Below are 23,250 nucleotides of genomic sequence, written 5' to 3' on the forward strand. Positions count from 1 at the left end.
CAGCCCGCCTCCGGGGGCCAAGCGGCCGGGAGGCTGAGGAGCGCAGGCAGCAGAGCCGGGGAGGAGGAGGAGGGCAGCGCCATGACTCATTTGCAGGCAGGTCTCTCCCCGGAGACTCTGGAGAAAGCCCGGCTGGAGCTGAACGAGAACCCCGACACCTTGCACCAGGACATCCAGGAGGTGCGGGACATGGTCATCACCCGGCCGGACATCGGCTTCCTCCGCACCGACGATGCCTTCATCCTGCGGTTTCTGCGGGCCAGGAAGTTTCAGCACTTCGAGGCCTTTCGCCTCCTGGCCCAATACTTTGAATATCGCCAGCAGAACCTGGACATGTTTAAGAGCTTCAAGGCCACAGACCCGGGCATCAAGCAAGCGCTGAAGGATGGTTTCCCCGGCGGGCTGGCCAACCTGGACCACTACGGCAGGAAGATCCTCGTCCTTTTTGCTGCCAACTGGGACCAGAGCAGGTAAAAGCAGAGCCACTCGCCCACCTCAACCCCTTCTCTCCCCGGGCAATGCGTGGGAAAGCGGTGCCAGCACAGAGGGAAAGAGGGGGGGCAGCAGGGACACACCCGGCGCTGCCCACAGGGGGCTGGGCAGCAGCCTGGAAGGCAGGGAGAGAGAATAAAGGAGAAATACGTTTTGTGGCTTAGGGCCCTTTCAAGCAGGTCATCTTTTGGGGTGTGAATTTTGGGAGGCAGGTAGACACTGCTGGAGTGCTTCTCAGCTGTCTGCTAGGAGGTTTACACCCCTCTACCTCCCTTCAGCCAAAGTGAGCTGGCACGTAGATGATGTGCTTATCCCCCAGACAAAGGCTGGCTGCACTCTTGGCTGGTCTTTCTGTTTCAGCACACACAGAGCTGCCCAGGTGCCATGGGAGAAAGTGGGAGATGCTGTGTGTAGAACAGGAGTATGGCTTTTAAGCTGAAAAGTTTGTCTGTGCAGGAAGCTAAGACTCTGAATCCTTTCCCTCAGCTGAAGAAAGCTCTTCCTGAGCCACCTAGAAATGCCAGGATGGAAGTTTCTGTAACCACTTCTTTTTCCACTCATACTGCTCCCAATGTCAATTCTCTGCATAATAATCTGAGTACACAAAGCTTTGACCACAAATTGGAGACTGGTCTCTAGAACATTTTCTGGTCTTTTTTTTGGGACTACTCTAACCTGAAGATGATTTAGTAGGGTGACCTAAGAGCTGTCTCGCATCAAGGCCCTTTTTAGCAATTGGCTTGATATTATGTCATACTATTTGTTTATTCTAAATACATTGTGGGGTTGTCATACTCGGTTTCTCCTGCAGTCTAAAATTATATCCACAAAAATGGCTTGATTTCAGTACATTTAAACTCTTAAAACCTGCTTCTGTGAGCACTGCACTGTTTTATTTGGCTCCCAACCTGAGTGCAGGTTTAAGATCTGATTTCTCACTTTTTTAGTGAGAAAACTTAGAATCTTGTAAGTTGCCATCCTTATTGCCACCAACATAGTGCTGAGAGCTCAGTGCAGGTATCCTCAGCTCAGCTACTTTGAAACTCTGGGGTGGACTCAAGCTAACTGTCAGTGTGGATAGAAAGGACAAAATCTGGGGGAGAGGCATGTTTAAGTTTGCCCTTCGGGTGTTTGTTTAGCTGCCTCTTGCAGGCTGTATGGATTGCCATCACAGGGAGCATTCCCACAGCTCCCTGCCCTGGCTGGTGTTGCAGCTATGGACAGGTCTCTGTCCAGAAGGATGCTGGCCCACCTTGGCCTTCCTGTCCTTCAGACATGTCTGACAGTGTGTCACCCACACTGTCTATGGGAGAAGTTTCCTGTCCCTTGCTAACCCATGAAATCGAGTCTTGGGGCTAGAAGAATGCTGTCTGGCACAAATCAAAACTGCCCACAGCCAGGATAGTGACTAGAAAGGGTGGATGGATGTATGCAGACCAGGGGCCAGCATATTTTTTCTGCTTTGCTTTTCTAGCAGGTGGAGCATAAAAGCTGAGTGAAGAGCAGTGGTAATGAGGCTAAGGAGTCAGTTGAGTGTGTTTCCTTTCCTTTCAGATAAGGACCTTCCTTGCTTCTCACATAAGGACCAGGTCAAATTTTAATTTTAAAAACGACTCCACAAACTGTTAAAAATCCCAGAAGGAAAAATTAGCAAAGAAATACATGTTTAGGACTTTTATTAAATTGTATGTCTATGAAGAAGAAGTTCCCATTTTAAAGGTAGTGTGACCTACTGTATACTGTTGTTTCTTATTAATGGAAAAATCCTAAAGCTTTGTGTGACACTTGTCATATTACTTGACTTGATTATAGTCAAAAGAATACCAAGAATTCAAGTGCAGAGATAAAGTAGCATTTAAAATAATAGTTGCCATGTAGAAAGAATAGGTTTATTTTCTTCTTGATGTTGGATATGCTGATATTTAAAGTACATGGGCTCAGCTGACACAGCAATGAGTTTATTGTGCTTTTGTTCATGAAGTCCTATCAGTATGATTAATATTATTTATGCTATGACACCAAAGTGGCTGGGGTACCCTAGAGTACTTAATGGACGTGTTTGCAGTGGGGTGCCTACTGCTTTTGAGCCCTGCATGCTCATGGCATGCCTCTCCTCCCGAGCGAGGGATTCGTTTTCACACAGACCACTCAGACAAAGCAGAGAGAGCTGAAGCCCAGCTGTGGGGAGTGGCTTGCTCCAAGGCACATGACAAGTCAGTGACACATCTGGGAATAGAGCTAGGTCACTTTCTTTTCTAATTAATTTAGTGCCTTCCATTATCTGATTCTCAGTGGCTGAACCTGGGGAGCACTGTGGAACTTATGCCTGGGCTGCTATGCATTATGTCTCAAGCTTATGCCTTAACTGACTTGAGATATTGCAGTACATAACCCAGTGTTCCTCTTACAGCAACGATAGGAGGATTACTTATTGAAGCCTGTCTGGTTGGGCTCTTTTGTGTGCTTCATAAACTAAGTTAATAGAGCATAGCAAACCTCCACTATTATCATATATGTGCAAATTGTTATGGCCAGGATGTAACAATTAGAAAAAAATAGTTCGAATTTGTTATTTAAATGAATAGCAGACATACTGGAGATGATTTATATAGCACTGTCAGCCTATGATTTACATAGTTCCAATTAGAAAGAAAAGTGTGGGAGGCAAAAAATTTCTGTGGTAAAACAAGCCTGTGTACTAGATCTTAAATCATTAAATTAAAGCAGGGCCTGAAAACTGTACCAGATGTCCTGCCATCTGAACAACCCAATCAGACATGTATTTAAAACAAACAAACAAAAAAGGAAAGGTGAAAGACAATGCACTCAGTAGCCCAGCAGCTTTTCAGTGTGACCCAGCCTAACTCTCCACCCTGTCTGTTCTATGGGGAAAATGAAGGTCTGCCAGGAAGCTGGATAGCACTCAGGGGGGGATCAGCCTTCCCTATTAGCTTCCAGATTGTTGATTCTTAACTAAATTTGGCTTGCAGGTGTCTATGTGCATTTGAAGACTCCCTTTCTTCTAATATGTCCAGCTGGTGAAGTTTTTTCAGTTAATAGTGCTATTAACTTCAGCTCTCAACTTCAAGGGATCTGTTGTCATGCATGGTGTTGTGTGTTCTTCATGGCACCTGGACACACATTCTCCAGGAATATCAGTCTGTTTTGATGTATGTGTTTGACACCTTTCTGGTATTAATTATATCAGGTTTTTCCCTAAAAAGTGCATTAGAAAAGTGAAATGGTACCTCGTTTTGTTGATGTCACAGTGACCCAGTCAGCTCACAGCATCCTCAGTGAATATGGAAATCCCCTGCACTCATTTACTGCTGGTTCTGCTGTTGCATCAGACAGTTTACAGCAGGGCAAAGACAGAGTCCACGGGTTTGCTTTCAAAACTAGGCTTTCACGTGCCCAAGTGCTAGAAACTTTTCCCCCTGTTAAATGAAAATGTAACTTCTGTAGCTATGAGGAGGCTGGTCTGCTCCTCAGCTCACAATAAATAACAGGCAAGATGGCAAGGTATTTTTCAAACTCTGATGGAGGCAGCATGACAAAATAAATAGCAATGCTAACAGTAGTAACATATTAACAGTAAAAAACCCAACTGTTTAGCAGAGTCAATTTTTGTTTGGAAGTTATATCTTCCAAATAATAACTATTAACTAGTGTAAACACTGTCATTTTTTGCTACAGTTACTCCTGCTGACTGATGTTGTTTTATTGTTTCATAGTTTTCTCCCAGGTATCCCTATCTGCCTATCATCACCTGTGTTTAGACTGTAGGGGTTTTGGCTAGGGAGCTTTATGATCAATGTAAAATTTAGACCAGCTGAATCTTCATCTGTGGCTGTGACTGTTAGTCACTGCGCTAATATGTGGCATAATTGATGGTATTAAATCTGAATCTAATCCGGTAAAATACTTGAAACGATTTCTATTTTTTCTTTGCATTTTTTGTAACAGCGGTGGTGCTTTTTGTATTTAGAATAAGATATCCTCAGGGCATGCTGCCACTATTTAAGCAGAATAGCCATAAGAGAACTTTCAATCCCCCATCTGCTCAGCATTCAAATCTGTACCCAGACTGACAAACCAAGGAGATATGAGGCACCATTTCAAAGTACTCCTTTGTGTATCTTGAGGGCTCTTGTTTTAGTGAAATTCTAAAAATATTGAGCCAGAACAGTACTTTAGAGATGGTATGATGGCTCAGAGGCTTGACCAGCTTTCTCTTTTAAATCACAGTGGCACAAGAGCTCATTTGACAGAAGCCTTTTCTTGTCCAAATGGTGAGGAGCTTAAAATACAGACTATGCATTCTTTATGTGTTTCAGACCTTCAAGAGACATAGGGCTGAAATTCAAGCAAAGGAGACTTTCTATTTATCTCTTCTATTTCACATCCTGGGAGGCAGATTCATGCCATTCAGTCCTAATTCTCAAAATTACTTCAAATTTCTTTCTTTCAGGGGGGACATGACGAATAGCCATAGAGATATTAGGGCAACTCTGCTGAATCAGATTATCTGTTATTCAGAGCAAAAGTGAATTGACTGGAACCAGAACCTGGTTAAACAGATGATATGGCTGATGCCACTCAACATCAAGAGCATAACATATTGAAAACAGCTGACATAGCTGAGTTTGACATGAGACATCTGTACCCTGCATTCTCCCTGTCTCTTCATGTTGGCCTGGTGGAGGTCACAGTGGATGCATACAAGAGTATGCATACACCACATAACTTAGAGGTAAAGGTGAAAGGTCCTGGTGAAGTATTGCCAAGAGTTGACAGCCATGTCTTCCAGACTGTTTGCCCCAGAAATCCTTGGAAATGTGTTGAATTTGTTCATGTCCCACAAAAAAAAATCTCATATAACTTTTCTGTAGAAGGGAAATTGCTGCCACTGTTAAATTACAAGAGAGTGGGATGATGAGTAAATTGTTTGAGGTCGTCTGTTCTTGACAAATAAAGACCCCAGTGAGGCATTTCCCTCGAAAGCTGTGTCACTGTTGGGGTAGAAATGGTAGCTGTCCCAAAGCATTTGAAAGAATCACTGTCAGTGTGGTTGTTCACTTGTCACACCTTCTCAGGCTCTATTACTTTAAAGTCAACCTGAATGAAAAATTTCAAGAGGTAACAGAGTATGTGTTGCACACCAGTCCCTGCTTCAGTCAGTCTCAAACTAGGACTCACATAAAAAAGGAACATTAAGAGTGCATTATATATGTGGTAACATATTTCCAGCATTTGTTACTCACATTAATAACAGGACTAAAAAACTTGACCAAGTTTTCCATTGAATTAAGCATGGTTCTATAAATAGAAGGCATTAAATACATTTAAATTAACTGTGAGTTTTTGATTATCCTAGCAATTAGTAATATTTTGCTAGCTACAATATGTCCCATAAGAGTCTGTTTAAAAAAGTGAATGCAACTGGATTTAGCCATAAATAAATTAGGATTTATTTATTCACAGCAGAACTTCAGACTGCTACAGAACATGCACTGCAGCCAGTTGGGCCCAGCACACCCTACATATCTGACAGCACTGGGGCAAGTCATTAGAAAACTGGTGCCAGGGCAAAATGTGTGGCTTGCTGTTCCTTAAGTACATGTTTTTACTTAGCACAGATTGGTAAGAATAAAACAGAACCATCTTCCCCTCTGACTGTACACCATAGTCTCTTCAAATTAAAGGCTAATATTTTCTTTTTTTTCTTTTCCTTCAAAGTAGAAAGGCAGTCAAAGCTGCCTTGGACCAAATATATTTCACACTCACTAGCTTGTCCTGTTTTTCTCACTTTTGACTGGTCATATTTCTGTATCTGTATGGAAAGTAATTTCAGTGTGGAACAGAAGTTTCAGCAACAAAATACAGAGTAATTTTTTACATCTGATTTTTATGCAGGGTTTTGATTTCACCAAAGTCCAGCCAGAGGTGGAGAGTGCTTTATGGCAGAGCCTGTGCATCCTAGTGGTAGCAGTGAGGTGAAATGTCAGACAACATGGGGCTAAAATGGATTAAAGATGAGTCTTTACACAAATAACTCTGTGCTGTGTGAAAGCTTCTGTGCAGTTTCTTCAACCATGGGTTTTTTCTTGAGCTGCTTAGCTGATACTTTCTATACTCAGCATTTTGCATCACCTGAGATTTCATCTACCACACCAGGTTTTCATTTCTGGCGCCTTAGCATGTGTTCAGGGTAAAAGCTGCTTTAAATACTCACTAATGGATTTGTCTCTCTGGTGCTCTGCACTGTACTTAAATAAGGTATTGGAACCAAGAGAAGAGATCCAGTACAGAATGAAAACCAGCTCCTATCTTCAACTAATTGCCCTGAAGGGTATTTGAGGTGGGAAGCTTGATTGCTAGTGCCATGTCCCTGTGTACTCCTGATGCAGCTTTTTAGACTTTGAGAATACTTCAGGTACCTCCCTCTGGCAGAAAGCATTCTTGATTGCTTTTAGCTGGACCTGTTTTGTGCAGGGCTTCTCTCTTATTTTCCGTGAGTAAACATGAATGTTGTTGTTGTGGATTGTATTTCTTACACTAGACCTACAGTAGGAGTTATGGTGGTGGTGAATATGCCACAGATTTGTGGAGACCCAGCCCTGTGACTCTTATTTACTCTCTGTGGCAGCTGAAATCCTGTTCCCATTGCTGCCTGACAGTTTTCCCATTTACTTAAATGAATTAAACACATGATTTCTGTTTACGTGTATACATCTTGTATTGGACTTTTAGGCATACATAAAAAAAGCATTTTTAGGTCAGTCTTAGTGAGCTGACTAGCCTCATAAGCAAAGAATCTTTATGTCTGATGCACCAGATTTCTAGCAACCTTGTACAACTTAGGACACTGTTAATCCAAGGCATGTGAAGTCACCTTAAACTCCTTAGGGAGGATATTAGAGATGTACATCTGGAACTCGGGACCCTTATTCCAGGACAGAATGTAGGGTTCTGCACTGTGGAGCCCTTCTGGAGAATGAGATCTTCTGAATGGGACAACCTAAATGTCAGGTAGGATTGAGGCTAATTTTAGAATTTGAACATTTTTAATGTCTATTCCTTGTATGAGCTGGGGTCAAAACTGTCCTCAGACCAAGGCATTCCAAACTTCCTGTAAACCTTAGATCTCAGAAAAGTAAAGCATTAGAAAAGAGTTAAGTCTCATAAAAGTTCAAAGGAGTGAATATGAAAAATTTTATTCCTGTCAATCAAACAAAAATTTAAAAAAAAGTATCTCTGGAATGAAAAGAATAATTTTATTTTTATAAAATTACTTTTAATTTTATAAAAAATTAATTTAATTTTATAATTTTTATTTTTAAAAATGCTTCCCTTTTTGTTTTCTGGGGAAAACACACTTTCTTCTGTTCAGACATTAGGAGAGTCCTTTATTGATCCATTTCCTATGAATGCATAACGGGGAAGTTCACTGAGTTTTAGTAGGCTATATAAACAAAGTTGGCTAAATAAAGATGGAAAGATGCAAGGAGTCAGCTACAACAGATAAATTTCATTTGTGTTATTTCCTTTTGCAGATCTTTTCAAAATACAGTTATGCCCACAACAGAGCAGTATACTCATTGTATTAAAGCAAGTAGAATTCAGTATAATTTAATTTAATTTCTAAGTAGGCACACATGCTCTTTGCTACATATGCAGAATGGTGAAGAATTCTCTAGGGGACTCACAATTTTGAAAACTTCTGTTTGATGCCATCGTGGGAGACATTTAAAGGGCTTTGCTTAAAAATATCTGTACATTGAATATTTAACTCTTTCATTTCTGGAATATTTGTATTTCTGATAGTTTTCAGGTTTAACTTTCTAGTGCCTCATTTGATATTGTGGTGTGGACTGGCAAATTTATGTCTGTTTTGGTAACTGTTTGTAAAATCCCACAGTCCTAGAATGGTTTGGGTTGGAAGGGACCTCAAAGATTGTCCAATTCTAACTCTTCCACCATGAGCAGGGGCCCCTTCAGTAGACAAACACCTCAAAGCCCTAGTATGTGTTACCTTCTGTTTTTAAGATCCTTGAGTAATCAGCCTTCTGCACTTGTGGATTTAAGAGAAAAAATTACACAAAGAGTGGGATAAGGAGAGCATGTGGAAATTACCAATTTTATTTGGTAATTTTTTAGGACCTATTATTTCATTTCCTTAGGAAAATATAGGAGGCAACTTTGGATCTAAGCTTCTGGTATTAGACTCAAATTTTGGTATCATAATGATTTTAGAAAAATACAATTTGTGTAGAAGTTCTTATACAGACAATGCAATTATTGTTAGTAATGCAATTCCACATAAAGATACTAAGGCAGCTTAGGATACTACAGAGAAGTTCAAATGTGTTTTTGATGTGTTACATTCTTGTAGTTTGTGCTGGCTGGCTGATGATCTATAGGTACATAAATCCTGCTCCAGAAGATGAGCTCGACTAATTGAGCTTTTGAAGATTTCCCAGCTTTAGGCGCTTCTGAGGACACATTTGCAATCTTTGATTTAAACTTTTGACAAAGGGAGACTGCTCAGAACTTCTCCACCTCTGTGGTTGTTGCTCCTTTCCTAACCAGATCTCCTCTTCCCATTCTCAGGTACACGCTGGTGGATATTCTGCGTGCCATACTTCTTTCTTTAGAAGCCATGATAGAAGACCCTGAGCTGCAAGTGAATGGATTTGTTTTGATTATAGACTGGAGCAACTTCACCTTCAAGCAGGCCTCCAAGCTCACACCAAGCATGCTTAGATTAGCCATAGAGGGCCTTCAGGTACCATTATTATTTTCTTTCTTTTCCCAATTCTTCTTCATTTTGCAGTTCATTACAAATCTAGGTTGATAAAAAAGACCCAAGCAAAACAAAATTCCAGCAGCTTATGAATAGCAAGGCTATTAACACCTTAACGTGTGGGTGTACAGGCAAGCTGCTTGTGACAAAAGTGTGAACTCAGTCAGCTAACTGCAGTAACTCCTGATGTGTAGGCTCCTTCCTTGCTATAAATATGAGGTAATTTTTTGTCTTTATTCCAAAGTGCGTGTCTTTCTGTAAATTCAGATGGTAGCTTCTGCAACAGGAAGTTAGAAGCAATCAGTTCATGTTGTACTTATGCACAGGGCTAATGAAATAGGGGTTGCTGCTTCCGTGCCAGGTTGGTTTTTTTTGTTGAATCTTTTGGGGACAGGCTCTACATCTTTTGTCATGAAAGTGTAGGGCCCTGTCATTAGCTGTGACTATTTATTTACTCAAAGTTCTGCATGTGCTTGGCTCTTTTTCTGGGTCAGGATTAATCTGAGCAGCAGCCTCTGGGATTGAGTATGCAGTGATTTAAATTCTTTTCAGCTCATTGTAAATGCACTTTACATGGCACAGGCACAGTGGTGAAAAGGATACTGCGTAACTCGCATCTCTTTCCCATGGTATTTTATTCTTGTTAAAATGAGAAACTAAGGTAGTTGTTCTCTACACAAGCCTGAGTTGCCACATTAAAAATATCTGTAATTCACTCCTGTGGCAGTGTGCCTTGCTTTTAGAAGGACATGTATTCCTCTTCTGTAATGTTTCAATCATTTATACATTTTTATTACTCAAAATAACAGCCTTACCTTTGAACTTTTTTCACTGTAATAGTGAGATTTCTGAAGAAACTTGTATAGCAGTAATATAGAGTTTTGATCTAACTGATGAAATGGCTCAACTAGTATTCAGCCTGCTGTTGCACACAGAAGGGTAATGACATGAGACAAAGATCTCAGTTCTCATTTTGTTGTGTTTCCTTATGCAACAGTGTGATTTCATCATCTTCACAACTACCTTAGAAGGCAGCAGAGAGACCTGTGCTCTAGAAGTGCTGCATTTTCTTTTATTGCTTTCAAAGTTGCTTTCTTTTTTGTGCTTTTTTCAAAGTTAGCCATTGTTTTCTGGTTTAGAACAAGAGCAAATGCATTAATAGTCTTTGTTTTCAAATGGTGGTGTTTCTTCTTGGGCATTATTCAGAGATGGTTATTTTGAAGAGCGCTGCAGTGAATAATTCCATCTGAAAGTATGAAGGGTGACCTACCAAACTTCAGGTGGGCCCTGAGACTCAGGATTCTCCTGCCATCAATTGGTTCATGACTGAATTGAGGAGAAGTCCTTTGGCTTACTTAACTTACCCATGCCTCCAGCTTTGTAGTTTCTAATATTCCAAGGCTGATAGTGGCCAGCACGTATGGCACCACTTTGTGCCCACTGCCTTCAGTGCTGTTCACTGCAGAGATGCAAAAGTGGGTGTGAAATACTCCAGAAGAAAGAAGGAAAAGGCATTTTAATGACTGCCTTTTATTTTGGAGAAAAATGCATAGTGAAAACATCATTCGTTTCATGATGTCAAAGCAAAAAGTGCTTAATCAGGTAGAATGAAAGAGAACAAGAAAAACTCAGACACATTATTTATTTATGATTTTTGTAAATACTTTCTATTTAATCAGAAAAATGAAATTTACTTTGGCTTATAAGATTTAACAGGGCTCAAGATGCTGAACTTTACCATTTGGAGAATTTAAATATCTGTGTTGCTTAGGCAGAAGAGGACAGTGAGAGTGGGATTAGTGACCACTGAATTTGATGTTAACCAAATCCCTTTGCCTCCTGAATGAAATCTACTGAATTTGCCTTATATTTGCTTAGCTTCCATAGTGAGCAGAATACTCAATATGGTATGTACCAAAGGCTTTACAAGGTATGGCATTTTTTGGCTTTTCACAATGGCCTAATGTTTAAGAAATTGCTTTTGAAAGTAAGAGAAGTAAATATACAGTTTTCTACTGTACAGTAAAAGATGAGTTCTTGTATATACTTTGTCTGCATATGTGTTAAACAAGAGTATGAAAAGAATAATCATACCCCAAACTTACTTGTATAAATTAGGAAAACTTCCTTGGTAGATGTTTCCAGAAAAGGAGACTTTTGATCATGACATTTACAGGACAGTGATTGTCTGTAATCTGATGTGAAATTCTAGCATACCCAACTCAACGGTGCTGTACCAAACAATTGGTGCAGTGTAGGTCAGTGCTGATTTGTAGGAGAAATGGTTTTACTAGACAAGAAAACTTTATGTGGAGGTGGGGGCACTCAGCCAGGACTCTTGATGCTCCCATCCTAGCTCATACACCGGCTGTGTGCTTTTGAAAAATAAGAGCAACACTTTTCCTTGCAGATGCTTGTGCCTACAGCACTCCTGTTGGTCCTCATCATTGAGAAAGGGAATTTTCACTTAGAGCTCCCACACTTTCCCTAGTGTAAAGTCAGAAGGAAGACATTTTTTGGGAGCTGGAACACATGCCTCGACTTTAGGACTTTGTGTTGACTCTTCCTACTGCATTCAGTATGTGGATGTTTGTGAGTTCCAGTCTTTAGGTGCCTGCTTTTGCCCATTCATTGATTTCTGTAGCCAATCACTGATTTTGGGCTTGTGAAGAAGCTCATGTTACTCAGCAGCTGTGCTCCTGAAAGCAGGTGTGGAGAAAGAAAATAAAGATGTGTAAGAGGTGTGTAAGACAATAAAGACAGTGCAGAAGGTAGTCTCACACCTGAGGAGTTGCAGCTGTACCAATCACCAAAGATTAAGAACAAGCCTGCCCTTAACAGGCCACAGCTGTGTCCAATAGAGGAGGAGTGCTACAAAAGAGGGGGTTAGCTGGATGAGGAGAGAGCTGGAGTTTGTTGGTTGTGCTGTGAAGGAGTCAGTGCTATGAGAAGATGCCTGTGAGAAATGACCAAGAAGGTATGGAAGATGTGCAATACGATGGCAACAAGCAGGGAGTGTTACAACATTGTGTGCTTCAATACCCAAGTTCCTCATAAAATCTCTCTCAAAAACTTTACAAAATTTTGCCTCCTTCACCAGTAATGGGTTGCAATCTGTGTGCTTCAGCTATTTTTCCCATAGAAGAGAGAACTTTTGAGAGCTCTGAAGAAAACCAGTCCTAAATTTTTGTAGATGGTGATGAACTCTGAGCAAAAAGCCCAGAAGGTATCAGATGGGTTCTGGATAAGGAACAATTAAATTGGCTGGAATTCATCTGGATGAAAGAAGAAAAAATGTGGGGGGAAAGTACAGAAATCTGTAAAACCATAGAATCATTCTGCTTAGAAAAGACCTCAGAGGCTGGGCAAATCTAACCTCCTCCTTAAAGCAGGGTCCCTTATGGATAGAGAGGTCAGACCAGGATGCAAAGAAGATCATGGGTGGCTGGAGAGAGTGGACAAGCTGCTGCTGTTATTTGTTATTTACATTTTAAGAAATGGGCATCATCAGGTGATACTAGGAGGAGGCCTGGCTCTTTGTAAAACACCTCTGTGCAACATCTGGGTAACTTGTGGAACTCTGTGCTGTGAGGAATTCTGGATGCTTAAATAGCTGTGTTTAGGGAAAATGAAAAGAGAGATGAACTGAGGATTGGTAAATATATAAAAACCAAATCAAAGTTCAGAATTTCTTAGGCTGTACAAAGTTGGAGATGAGGTGGATGCTGAGTGGAAATAATCACATATATTGTCCAAATTGTAGCTGCTCTAGGCTCTCTGTTTTGGCCTCTCTTAAGGACAGGATGTAAGGTTAGGTGGGCTTTTGGTATGGCATGATTAAGTCAAGTTTTGTATATTCCACTCCTTTGCCCATTCTGAAAACCTGCCTTTTGTTTTACTGTTTCTGGCACTGCCCTGACCCCTGCTACCAAAACACCTAGCTGAGAACTCCTGGGAAGAAAGAGGGAAGAAGTTCAGGGTATGATTATTTTCCTGATGATAGTCCTTTTTTTACATAAACCCCTATATGGATTTGGACTTTTTTTTTTTTAACTATCAAGACAGCAATGTTTTCATAAGGCAGGTGAAAACAGTTTCAAAGATTGAAAATTCAATTTGAAAATTGTATTGGAAGTTGGAATTATTATTTACTCAATAGACAGCTTTGGGGGTAATTATAATTGAGTTTTGCAAAATGGAACACTATAGGTATGCATGAATTGCATTAACTGATATTTAGTATTCTAAAACCTGGACCGCTAATTCCTCCTTAAATATTGATTTCTATTTAGCGCATAATAGTAGTTGCATGCATGACAGATTTTTTTTCATGCATGTTTTCACTCAGGCGGGCTGTACATCTCAATGCTTTGTAAAAGTATGTAGTTGGCTGAATGCGAATGCTTCTCCTCTAGTTAAAAAGCTGGTGGAAAAGGGATGATACACATTTAAATGGGAGCTGAGCATATGTGGACAGTCAGCATTGTTGCAGAACACAGAAGACTCTTACTTCTGGGACAAGGTTGTTTGGGAGAAACAGTGATAGTGTTATGGGGGACAAGGCAGGTCTTTTAACTGTGTCCTTTTTGTAACAGAGGAAGGCTTCATAAGCTAAAACAAACTCAGTCCTGTAAAAATGAAAGCAAACCAGAAAGTAAACGAAGGCAGCATCCTTGCAGCTAGAATTGCTTTCAAAAACGTCTTTCATGCAGCTGTTCTTGTGAGCTGCAGGAACAATATCCCCAGCCAGACTGGCTGCAGCACTGCAAGGTGGAAGTACCAGACAAAGACCCTGTACAGGCTGGCGATGAAAGTGACAGGACTTGCTACGCCCATTTTCTTTAAGTGTGAGCTCTATCACAGGGTCTTGCAGGGAATCTTGCTGAACATTAGGGTTGGTTCAACAAGCACAGAGTGCTTAAACTTTGCCACCTGGTTCTGGGCTACATCTATACAACCAGCATGCTGCAGTGCCAAGGATTCCTAGGACAGGAACTTCCAGAACTAGGGATGCCTCTGGAAACAGTATCATGACTTCATATAATTACATGGTCACATGCTCCATGCAGTGCATAAGATTGTTAATAATGAGCTGAAAGAACAGTTTGTGCTAGCAGTGAGCCACAGTGAACTGCAAATCACAAAATAGAGCTTTCAATGTTTTTAGATCCAGACTTAAAACCATTCACCCCTCTGACTCAGTGCTTGAATTCTCTACCATTTTTTTGAGAACAGGGTCCTGACACTTCACATATTGCTTGACAGAATATAAAAAAGTAGCAGACTCAAACTTTTAATGGGAATATCTTCCATTTTTAGGAAGTCTAGTAAATAATTTGGGTTTTTTTTTATCAAAGAATTAAATATTTGTAAATGCTAGGGTCCTCTGGGCCCAGAACTTCCCAGAGAACAGAGGGATGTGCTTGTAAACAGCATGATTTCATACCAATTCAACTCATGTTCTGTAGCAACAGCAGTTAAATGGGATATTTTTCTGAAGAGCTTGTTATTTTCAGGAGTTTGCTTACACTTGGTCTTCCTTACTTGCAAGAAGACCATAAAATGCTTAGCAGCGATTTACTGTGGAAACTGGGTAGACTGGAAGTGATTGTTATTTCTAGCGCCTTGCCTGCTGTCGTGATGGGCTTGACCTGCTGGGTGAGAAAGGACTTTATGACCATAGCTTGAGTTCAGCTGCAAACAGGCATGGCTTTGTAGACACAGCCATTATTCAGTGTGGTCCCAGTTTTTAACCTGTTATCTGAAGACAGAATAATTAATTCCCTTGCTAGATTCTTTTATTATGCTCATGAAAAAAATGGTTGAATGCCTTTGGACTGTTGGTTTATGTATTCTCACAAACACACTTTTAAGATCAGGGGATACCATAGTCTTTTTTTTCTTCTTATTTTTCTATTCTCAGCTGAGAATAATTCCACTGAAAGGTTACTGTTAAGTGTTTCCTAATTTGCAGTGCCCACTGTGACAGGCTATGGTCTGATTTTTCAGTCACGGTTTATATATTTGGAGTCCAGCTGACATTTATTTTTGATCAGGAGGATTCAAGACTTTAGTCTTGATCTTGAGCGCCCAAGCCAGGAGTCTGAATTCTAGCATGGCTAAATTAAGAGCTTCTCATTAGATTCTCTTTGAATGCACATAGTGCCACGTGGGCTGCCACCTCTGAAAGAAATGAGAAGCAGCAGCACACAAAAATCTCCTTTCCCCCCAAGAAACTCTGCTCTGTGGCATCTTACTGAAAGCTGCAAGGAAGTTTAATGGAGTTAAATATCCACCCTCCAAACACTGCTGCTGGAGCTAGTGGAGTATCTGCCTGCAGTAGGTTGTCATCCTCCATGTGAACCTGAACAAAGACAGACAGAGGGCACTTTGCCAGTGGTTTGCAGATATTTGCTGTAAGCAAGGCATGATTAGTTGTGGGGAGCTTGGCTTTTGTTCAGACACTTTGATCTAACTGGCACAGACTCTTCTGCTCGTTCCTCCTGCCCTTTTTGCTTTGAGCAAGCTTTGCCACAGTCCTACTGTTTGCCCAGTTCCTCCACCCACTCCTGCTGACGTTGTCTTACTTTGTACTAGTCTTCACTCATGTGGGTATTTTTGTCTGTATTCTGATGGCATCCTCCAAAACCTCAGTCACCATAGATGACTGCATGGCGCATTCAGTTCATCTTAGACTCCGTAGGAGATTTCAGCCTTTTGTGATCTCACTGGCCAAATGCTCTCCACATCTGGCTTCCAATCATCTTCAAACTTCCCATCTCCAAATATTCTTTTAACCAGTGGTCCCATTGCTCTTTGTAACAGTCATGAAGGTAGCACTGGAGAGCGAGTCCTGATCTGTCCACATGCCAAGTGAGTCCTTCAGACACCAGGCTGTTAAGGAAACTCTCCCTTTAGTTCCTCGCACCAGAGCTGGCCTGCTTGGTACACGACTTGCCCCTCATGGGGCCAGGCAGGAGACACTGGGAGCTTCTGAGGATGTTACTGGAATGACATTGCATGATCTAGAAAAAGAAGAATGTTTTTTTAAAATCTGATGTTCTCTTCTACTCAACAAAGTATATCTGGTTAGTGTAGAAACCAATGAAAATGCTCACAGTGTATATTTTTGCATCAGCTTTGTTGACAGAGAAAAGCATTCAAATATAATTTTTGCATTTTGAGAGAAGGAAAATAGAAGAGACTCATACATGAGGGTTGCTTCTTTCTTGAGCTTTTGCTAAATGCTATCCACTTTTCTGTTTTTCTTCTTTTTATTAGGAAACTGTATCTATATGCATTAACTAAAGAGAGTGACTTAATTGCTCTGATTAGGCTGAAAAATGAATACAATACTAAGGTGACACAAACATGAAGGGTTTGTAGCACAAACTCAGCATAGGAAATTAATTCTTGTCACTGTGAATGACTTTCTGTTGTCTCTGGTAAACCACACTTCAACAACTATATGGTTATAACCATTCCTCAGCTTCAGGATATCTATTTATTTTTGAAAGTGATTTTTCTCAGTCAAGCTCTAAATATTTCTCTTTTCTTCAGTATCTTAAGGCAATAAAGGGAATAAATAGTAGTCTTCCTTGTAAGGTCACTCAGAAATAAAACTAATTTGTTGTAAGTTGTAATGTTAGAGACAGAAGACATGTTTTAAGACCATAGTTCACCTTCCTGCTAAGGCAAGATTATCCTGTGCATGATATTTTCTAGTGCTTCCCACAGTTTAATTTAAAAGCTTGAAGGCAAATCTGGCACATTCTTTGGAAACCTCTCTAAGACTTCTTGCTCTTCAGCTTTCCTCTCGGCATTAGTCCTAATTTTTCTATTTCAAAATGTCAACTCCTATAAAACCCTTTGCTACTTCACTGTGTGCTGTTGGCTCCAAAGCAGGAATTGGTATGTGACTCCCAGTAACTCATAGAAAGGAATTGTTTTGATGCAGTACCTATCTGCAGCAGCAGTGACTTGTAATCAGGTCCTGGAGATGTTCCTTCTGACTTCTTTGGCACTGGAGATGTTGAGATGTGAAAATCAGCGGGATCCTCTTTATTTGGAGAGCTTAAATCTGGTTTTCTTTATAGTGTTCAATTTACCTGTGTTATCAATCCATTTTATAGATGCATCTTTCACATTTACCTCAAAAGTACACACTAGATCATTTTTTAATTATTTTCTGAAACCAATCTAACCTTTATTTTCTATGATGCTAAAAAATCCTCTGTGATCTTATCAGGCTGTGCACAGTTGTCTTTATGTTAGCGTCTTCTGCACATACTGCCCATGCATGTGATGCCTCTGCCAGCAAAGTCTTACAGTGTTCCATCCACAAAACAATACAATGTGGTTTTTTTGTGATTTTGGTTTATATTCCTTAGCAAGTGTTCACCTCCTTTGACAATTATTTTTTATGAATCCAATTTGCCTTTGGTTATAAGCAAAATTTTGACTTTGTTTATAAGTGATTGCTGTGCAGGAAGAACACTGCTGTCATAATTCACTGATGTTTGAAAACAACTGTGGGAAACTTCTCTGGGGGAAGCACCATAAAAAATGTGAAATTATATGGCTAGTAAAGGTTTCTCTCATGTTTCCTAATCATAAAACAATTTAGAAAATTCAATTTTTGTATGTTTTAATAGGCATAACTGTTTAAATAAGTGATACTTTGGTGGTGATTTAAAGCAGTTCAGGAGCTGAAACTTTGGATATATGACAAACGAAGAAAATTGTATTTCTGAAGAAAAAAGTATTAATTCTTTCTAAAATATCATACTACAGTGTGGATAATATGCTTTAAAAAAAGCTCCCTTCCCCGAAAAGCATTTCTGTAGTCTTTTCCTGCATATTTTGCAAAAGTCAGAATATATTCTTAAAAAACATCTCTTCTTATTATGTGGAATATGAAAATACTGCTTTTAATCTTCCCCAGTGTTTTTCTGTAATGGAAAAGATTTGCAATGTAATGGTTTGTTTACAAATAATGAATATCTAAACATGGATATGGACTGAAATCCGAGGTGGCTGAACATATTGTCCTTTTTGAGGAAAATAAATTTACATTCAATCAAAAAAAAAGAATTTCACTCCAGCACCTGACACTGAGTCAGCATCTCCCCCAGCACAGTTCTGGCTGTGCTCAGGTGCTTGCTTGCTCTTTTGGATCACATTTTATGTTGTCCTTCACAGTTTAGGTTTTGACTACGAAATATGTATTCCTGTCCCTTATTTTATAGGACTGGCTCTAACATCACACAGTGCCATTGGAAAATGCAATTTTTAATCAGTGATTAAAGATTGTTTTCAAATGTATTTATTATTTCCCTGCTCTTTTTAGTTGGTTCTCATGAATCCTTTATAGCTGTTAAAATCTTTTGGGGACAGGGCTTCCTTTCTTAGAACTGGATTTCAACCCTTGGCCACCTCCACCATTGAAAAACATTTTCTGGAAGGAGAAAGTGATTCTGCTGTGGTTCAGGGGAGGGCCTCCCTAAAGGTGTGTTTCAACTGCAGTTTTCATTAATTCTTACCTGACATTGTACTGAATGTGCCTTATTACTTACAGAAGCTTCTGAGTTTGTTGGGACATGCCTTCATCTCATGCTAAGCTACTTGACTGAAAGTATAGATTAAATAGTATAATATAAATTTAGAGCACTGCATTTTCTGGCTGCAGGCCACCATGCAAAGTATAAAGAACCCAGGGCAAATCATCAAGTACTGGTAGTTGTCCAGCATTCTCCTCAGAGAGTCTTTGCAAGGTACAGCCAGTCCTCTGAAGTCTGCAGTGGATCTTTCTGGCCTTTACGCAGAAATCCCATGGATTATGCTCCAGACACAGTGAGTCCATGCAGAAACACTGGATACATTCAGTAATTCAAGTGCAGTTATAAACCCAGCCTTTGCAATAGGGGTTTTCAACCTGAAGAAGAGTGTATCGTGGAAATCTAGATTCATTTTGCAAGGAAGATGGAAAAGATTTTGAAGGGTAGTGGTTAACAGAGGGGAAAAAGAGGACACTAAGGATGTCAGGAGAAGACAGGATAATTATGAAAGGATAGAGCAAGGTGTTGGGCAGAAGACAGACCTAAAAACTGCCCTTCAGTTTAGATTTTGAAATGTTTCAAAGTAGGCAATTATATTTCCTATTTTTTGGTTCTTATCAATCTCATTGATTAAACTGTCATCTCTAAAACAAATTTTTTAAAAGCTATATTCACGTACCATTGGAAAATAAATATTAACATTTTTGAAATCATAGCTGTCACACATCTGCTGCAGTAACTGAGCTTTACCACAGCACCAGACATTATCATTCCCCTCTAGTTTTAGTCAGTGAGCACACCACCATAACATGGTGACTTTGACAGGCACCAAGCATGCCTTGAGACTGTGTTCTTCCTCGAATTCTTAATTCATGTTACATGGGTTAACTGCAAACCCCCAGCAACATGTTTCCATTATGAGGGGATGCAGTTAAATAGTTGTGATTGATGAGGGATTATGTACCAGTGAGAAGCTGCCTGAGCCTCTTAACCACTTATTTTCTCATCCTTTATTTTTCAGGGGTTTGGAGATGCAGAACTGCAAGCAAGGTTTGACATATGTTTTGGGCATTAGCTGAGATCCATTGGGTCATGCTTTTCAAAGCATTTTGTTAGGAATATTGAGCAATTGATTTTCTCTAGAAAACGCTAGGACGTCTTCATACTATTGCTATCAGTATGATCCAATTCTGTTCTCCACAGAAATTCAGCAGGAGTGCAATTTAATGAGACCAGTGAAAGGAATCTGACTGCTCTATTTATAGCACACTAATTGATCAGGGTAGCCATGGTAGGAGAAAACTTCAGAGAAAATCAATGCAGTATCAAATGAAAGTAGCACAGAAGCCTTTAAAGACAGATGTGTGAAAGCCAGTTAAGAATGAATTTATTTGAAGATCCATGGGAACATGTTGGACCATGTGTGTTCTTGCTTTAAGTTGTAAGAACGATGCCAAACTAAGCAGCATCTTACGTGCAAGTTGAGCCTTACTATGTATTTTTTCTTCATCCTCTTTTACTTTGTCCCATTAAATCTTCTTGGTGGATTGTTTTAGTTTCTTATGGGGACTGTCAATGTCTTCTTTTAGGAGCTCCCCTTTGACATTCTTACCCTGTTTTTGTAATGAGGATGGCGGTCACACTGTGTACGAGAACTGCAGGGCCTCTTGGCTGTGTGTCCAGCACTCAGGCACAGTTCCAGGTCTCATGGCTTTCACTTAAATGTAGGGAGAAGATGGTCTGTCTACCTCCATTCTCATTCCTGTCATCAAAATCCTTGTAATCATAGTAGATAAGTGAAGCATAACTGTTTGTACTCATTGCTAGCGTTTCTTAAATCTCTGTAATCAACCTTTGCTTCCTCCCCTAATTGCATTGCTTCCTCATGAAATCTGCTAAAGTCCTGAACAGCCCCTTATTCGCCATCCCAGAAAGCTACAGGTTTGTGGCAGAAACACCCAGTAAAGGAGAATATCTCCATGCTGCGGGCTGACTGCCCATCAGTACATTGCTTTTGGGCTGCTGTAGAAGGATGAAGCAAGCAACAAACTACCATGGAGGCATTTTAGCAGTAACTTGTTTCAGAAGGAGTCAGACAGGGAACATATGTACACTTCACTTACTTTGAATGTGCTTTTTGTTCTTGTGTTTTCGTAGACAAAAGTTTTGCCTCTTCCCTAAAGGATGGCAAACATGACAATGATTACCAGCAAAGCTGTCCAAAAGTGCATCTCCTTTCCTTCAGTGCTTGAATGTGCTTGCAATTAAATGAATAAAAAAATCTTGTTTCATTTTATGGTGTGTAGGATGCAGCATTTAGAATGCACATACTTTTTTCAGTAGGATTATTAAAGGCATGGCATCATGAAGTAGATGTATGAATAATTGTTTTTCTGCTGCATCATACGAAAGGAGTAAATCATCTACACCTTCCATGAACAGTTAATTTCTGTGGGATACTTTTATGTAGCACCAATAGCTAAGCATATTAATGGTGCTTCATCTTCTGTTCATTCAGTTTTGAGCATATGTAGTGGCATGGAGTTGTGGCTTAATTAGGTAGATGAATAATGTCAGAAATATTGTCAATTATCAATATGGTCTTCATCTTTCTTTAAGCCCAGACTGTGAATCCAGTTCCCAATGACATCAGCAGTTGCTGTGGTGAACTTTCATAAGCTAGTCTTTAATCTTTCATTAAATCACAGCCTAAGAAAGCAGACTTGAGGATTGAGATGAAAAAACGTGCATCTGCAGCACTGATGTCTTCCCTGAAAAACAGGAAAGCCACACTTCTGTGTTTTTGGAAAAAAAAGATAATTTGCTGCATTGGTGAGCACATTTTCTCAGCCAGTTACATTGTCTAAGCAACACCATGCAAGGAGAATTTGCAGAATGTAAACAGAGGTGGGATGTGTGGGGCTTGAGAGCAGCTGAAATCGAATATGACAGGGCCTGAATGTGATGAATGACTCAGCTCTGTCATGTGCAAGGTTTGAGAATAGTGGCAAGGCTGGCAGGTTTAAGATGTCTTTTTTCTTGCTACATTGGGCTTTTGCTGGACATTTTAAGAACAACGCACTTCAAATTTAAATTATTGTTCAGAAGGGCACTGGAGATATCTCTGTGTGAGCTACCAGCACAGAGGTGATATGTAAACTCACACTCAGACTGACACATGGGAAAAAAAGAATGGGACAGAGGGCTGAGTACTTCAGGGCCCATGTGAAGCAGGGTGGGTCTCTTGAGAAACAACTCTGATTGGGAGGGCAAATGGAAACGGAGTTGTTGCTGACAAGCCCCCAAGTGTTTGGTGTACTGAGCTGAGACTGGAAGAGTAGAAGTGTCTGTGTCGTAAGGGACGTAAAGATGCAATATAAAGCTTTCGTTGTGGAACAGCTCCCCAGAATAGCACTTTGGGCCAAGATGTAGCTGTCTCATTCTGTGCTATTTTGTCTAATAGGAGAAAATTATTCTTCCCTATGAAGCTTAATGTCGTTATGTCATTACAGCATTGTGTCTCTAAGAATGCCATCCTAGGAGCTGTTACTGGCATGAGTCTTCTCAGCAGCTCATTTGTGCCCAGGTCTTGGTCTACCAATACAAAGCTTTATCCCTGTTCTGTTTGTCCTAAATTAGTCTTGTCTCCTGTATGGGACCAGATGTTGAGCCAGTGTTTCCCGGTGTTTATTCACTCAGTGCCCGCTTTTGGGGAAAAGAAGTGCAATAGCAATTTTTCCCCGCAGTAGAAATGGGAAGCCATTATTTTGCACTTTGCAAATGGAAAAAAAAATTAAAGAGGCAGGGAAAAGACCTACAATTGCTTTGTTCTATTTTGCAAATACAGTAATTGAAAAAAACCCAGAAAATACAAAAGCAGAATCTGGAGGATCTGGTTTGTTGGGGGTATTTTTACACATTTTAAAGTTGGGATTGATTTCTTTTAAGGTTATAAAGTCTTGTTCACAAATCTTTTATGCTTTCCCCGAGGCTTTTTATTCCTGGATAGGTTTTTGACAATTTAAAGTTAGAAGAAGTACACTAAGCTGTAATTTATGTTGCCAGGCATTATTACCCAAGGCCCTGCCTTCTCACACAGAGGGGCACACAGGTGAAACTGCAGAATAGAATTATCTTTGCCCAGGTTGCAAAAAGAGAGGTTGTCTGTGAAAATACTCTGTCATGTTTTGCTAGCAGCATCAAGTTCACACTTATGTCCTTGAAAAATATCATTTGCTTGGATGACAGACTGTCACAGGGCCAGGACATAGGTTATTGCTGTGAGATGAGAGCCTTTTGGCATTCTTCTGAGTCACTGGCACCATCTGTCCCTCTTCCTGAGGTAAGGCCGGATGGAGTGAGTGCAGCCCTGGCAGGCTGTTCAGCTTTTTGTTT

The 23,250-nt window shown here is 40.2% G+C and overlaps 1 protein-coding gene across 1 annotated transcript in view; it reads left to right on the top strand.

Annotated features, from left to right (window-relative positions):
* The first annotated feature begins 6 nt into the window (after positions 1-6).
* CLVS2 (clavesin 2) overlaps positions 7-23,250 on the top strand; it is a 56,435-nt gene continuing 33,191 nt past the window's right edge. Inside the window, exons 1-2 of the mRNA XM_005418460.2 lie at positions 7-470; positions 9,106-9,280. Coding sequence (XP_005418517.1) covers positions 82-470; positions 9,106-9,280 — 564 coding nt within the window. The 5' untranslated portion in view covers positions 7-81. The remainder of the gene's footprint in view (positions 471-9,105; positions 9,281-23,250) is intronic.

Source organism: Geospiza fortis, unplaced genomic scaffold (assembly GCF_000277835.1).
Source record: "Geospiza fortis unplaced genomic scaffold, GeoFor_1.0 scaffold98, whole genome shotgun sequence".
In the NCBI taxonomy this organism is placed as follows: Eukaryota; Metazoa; Chordata; class Aves; order Passeriformes; family Thraupidae; genus Geospiza; species Geospiza fortis.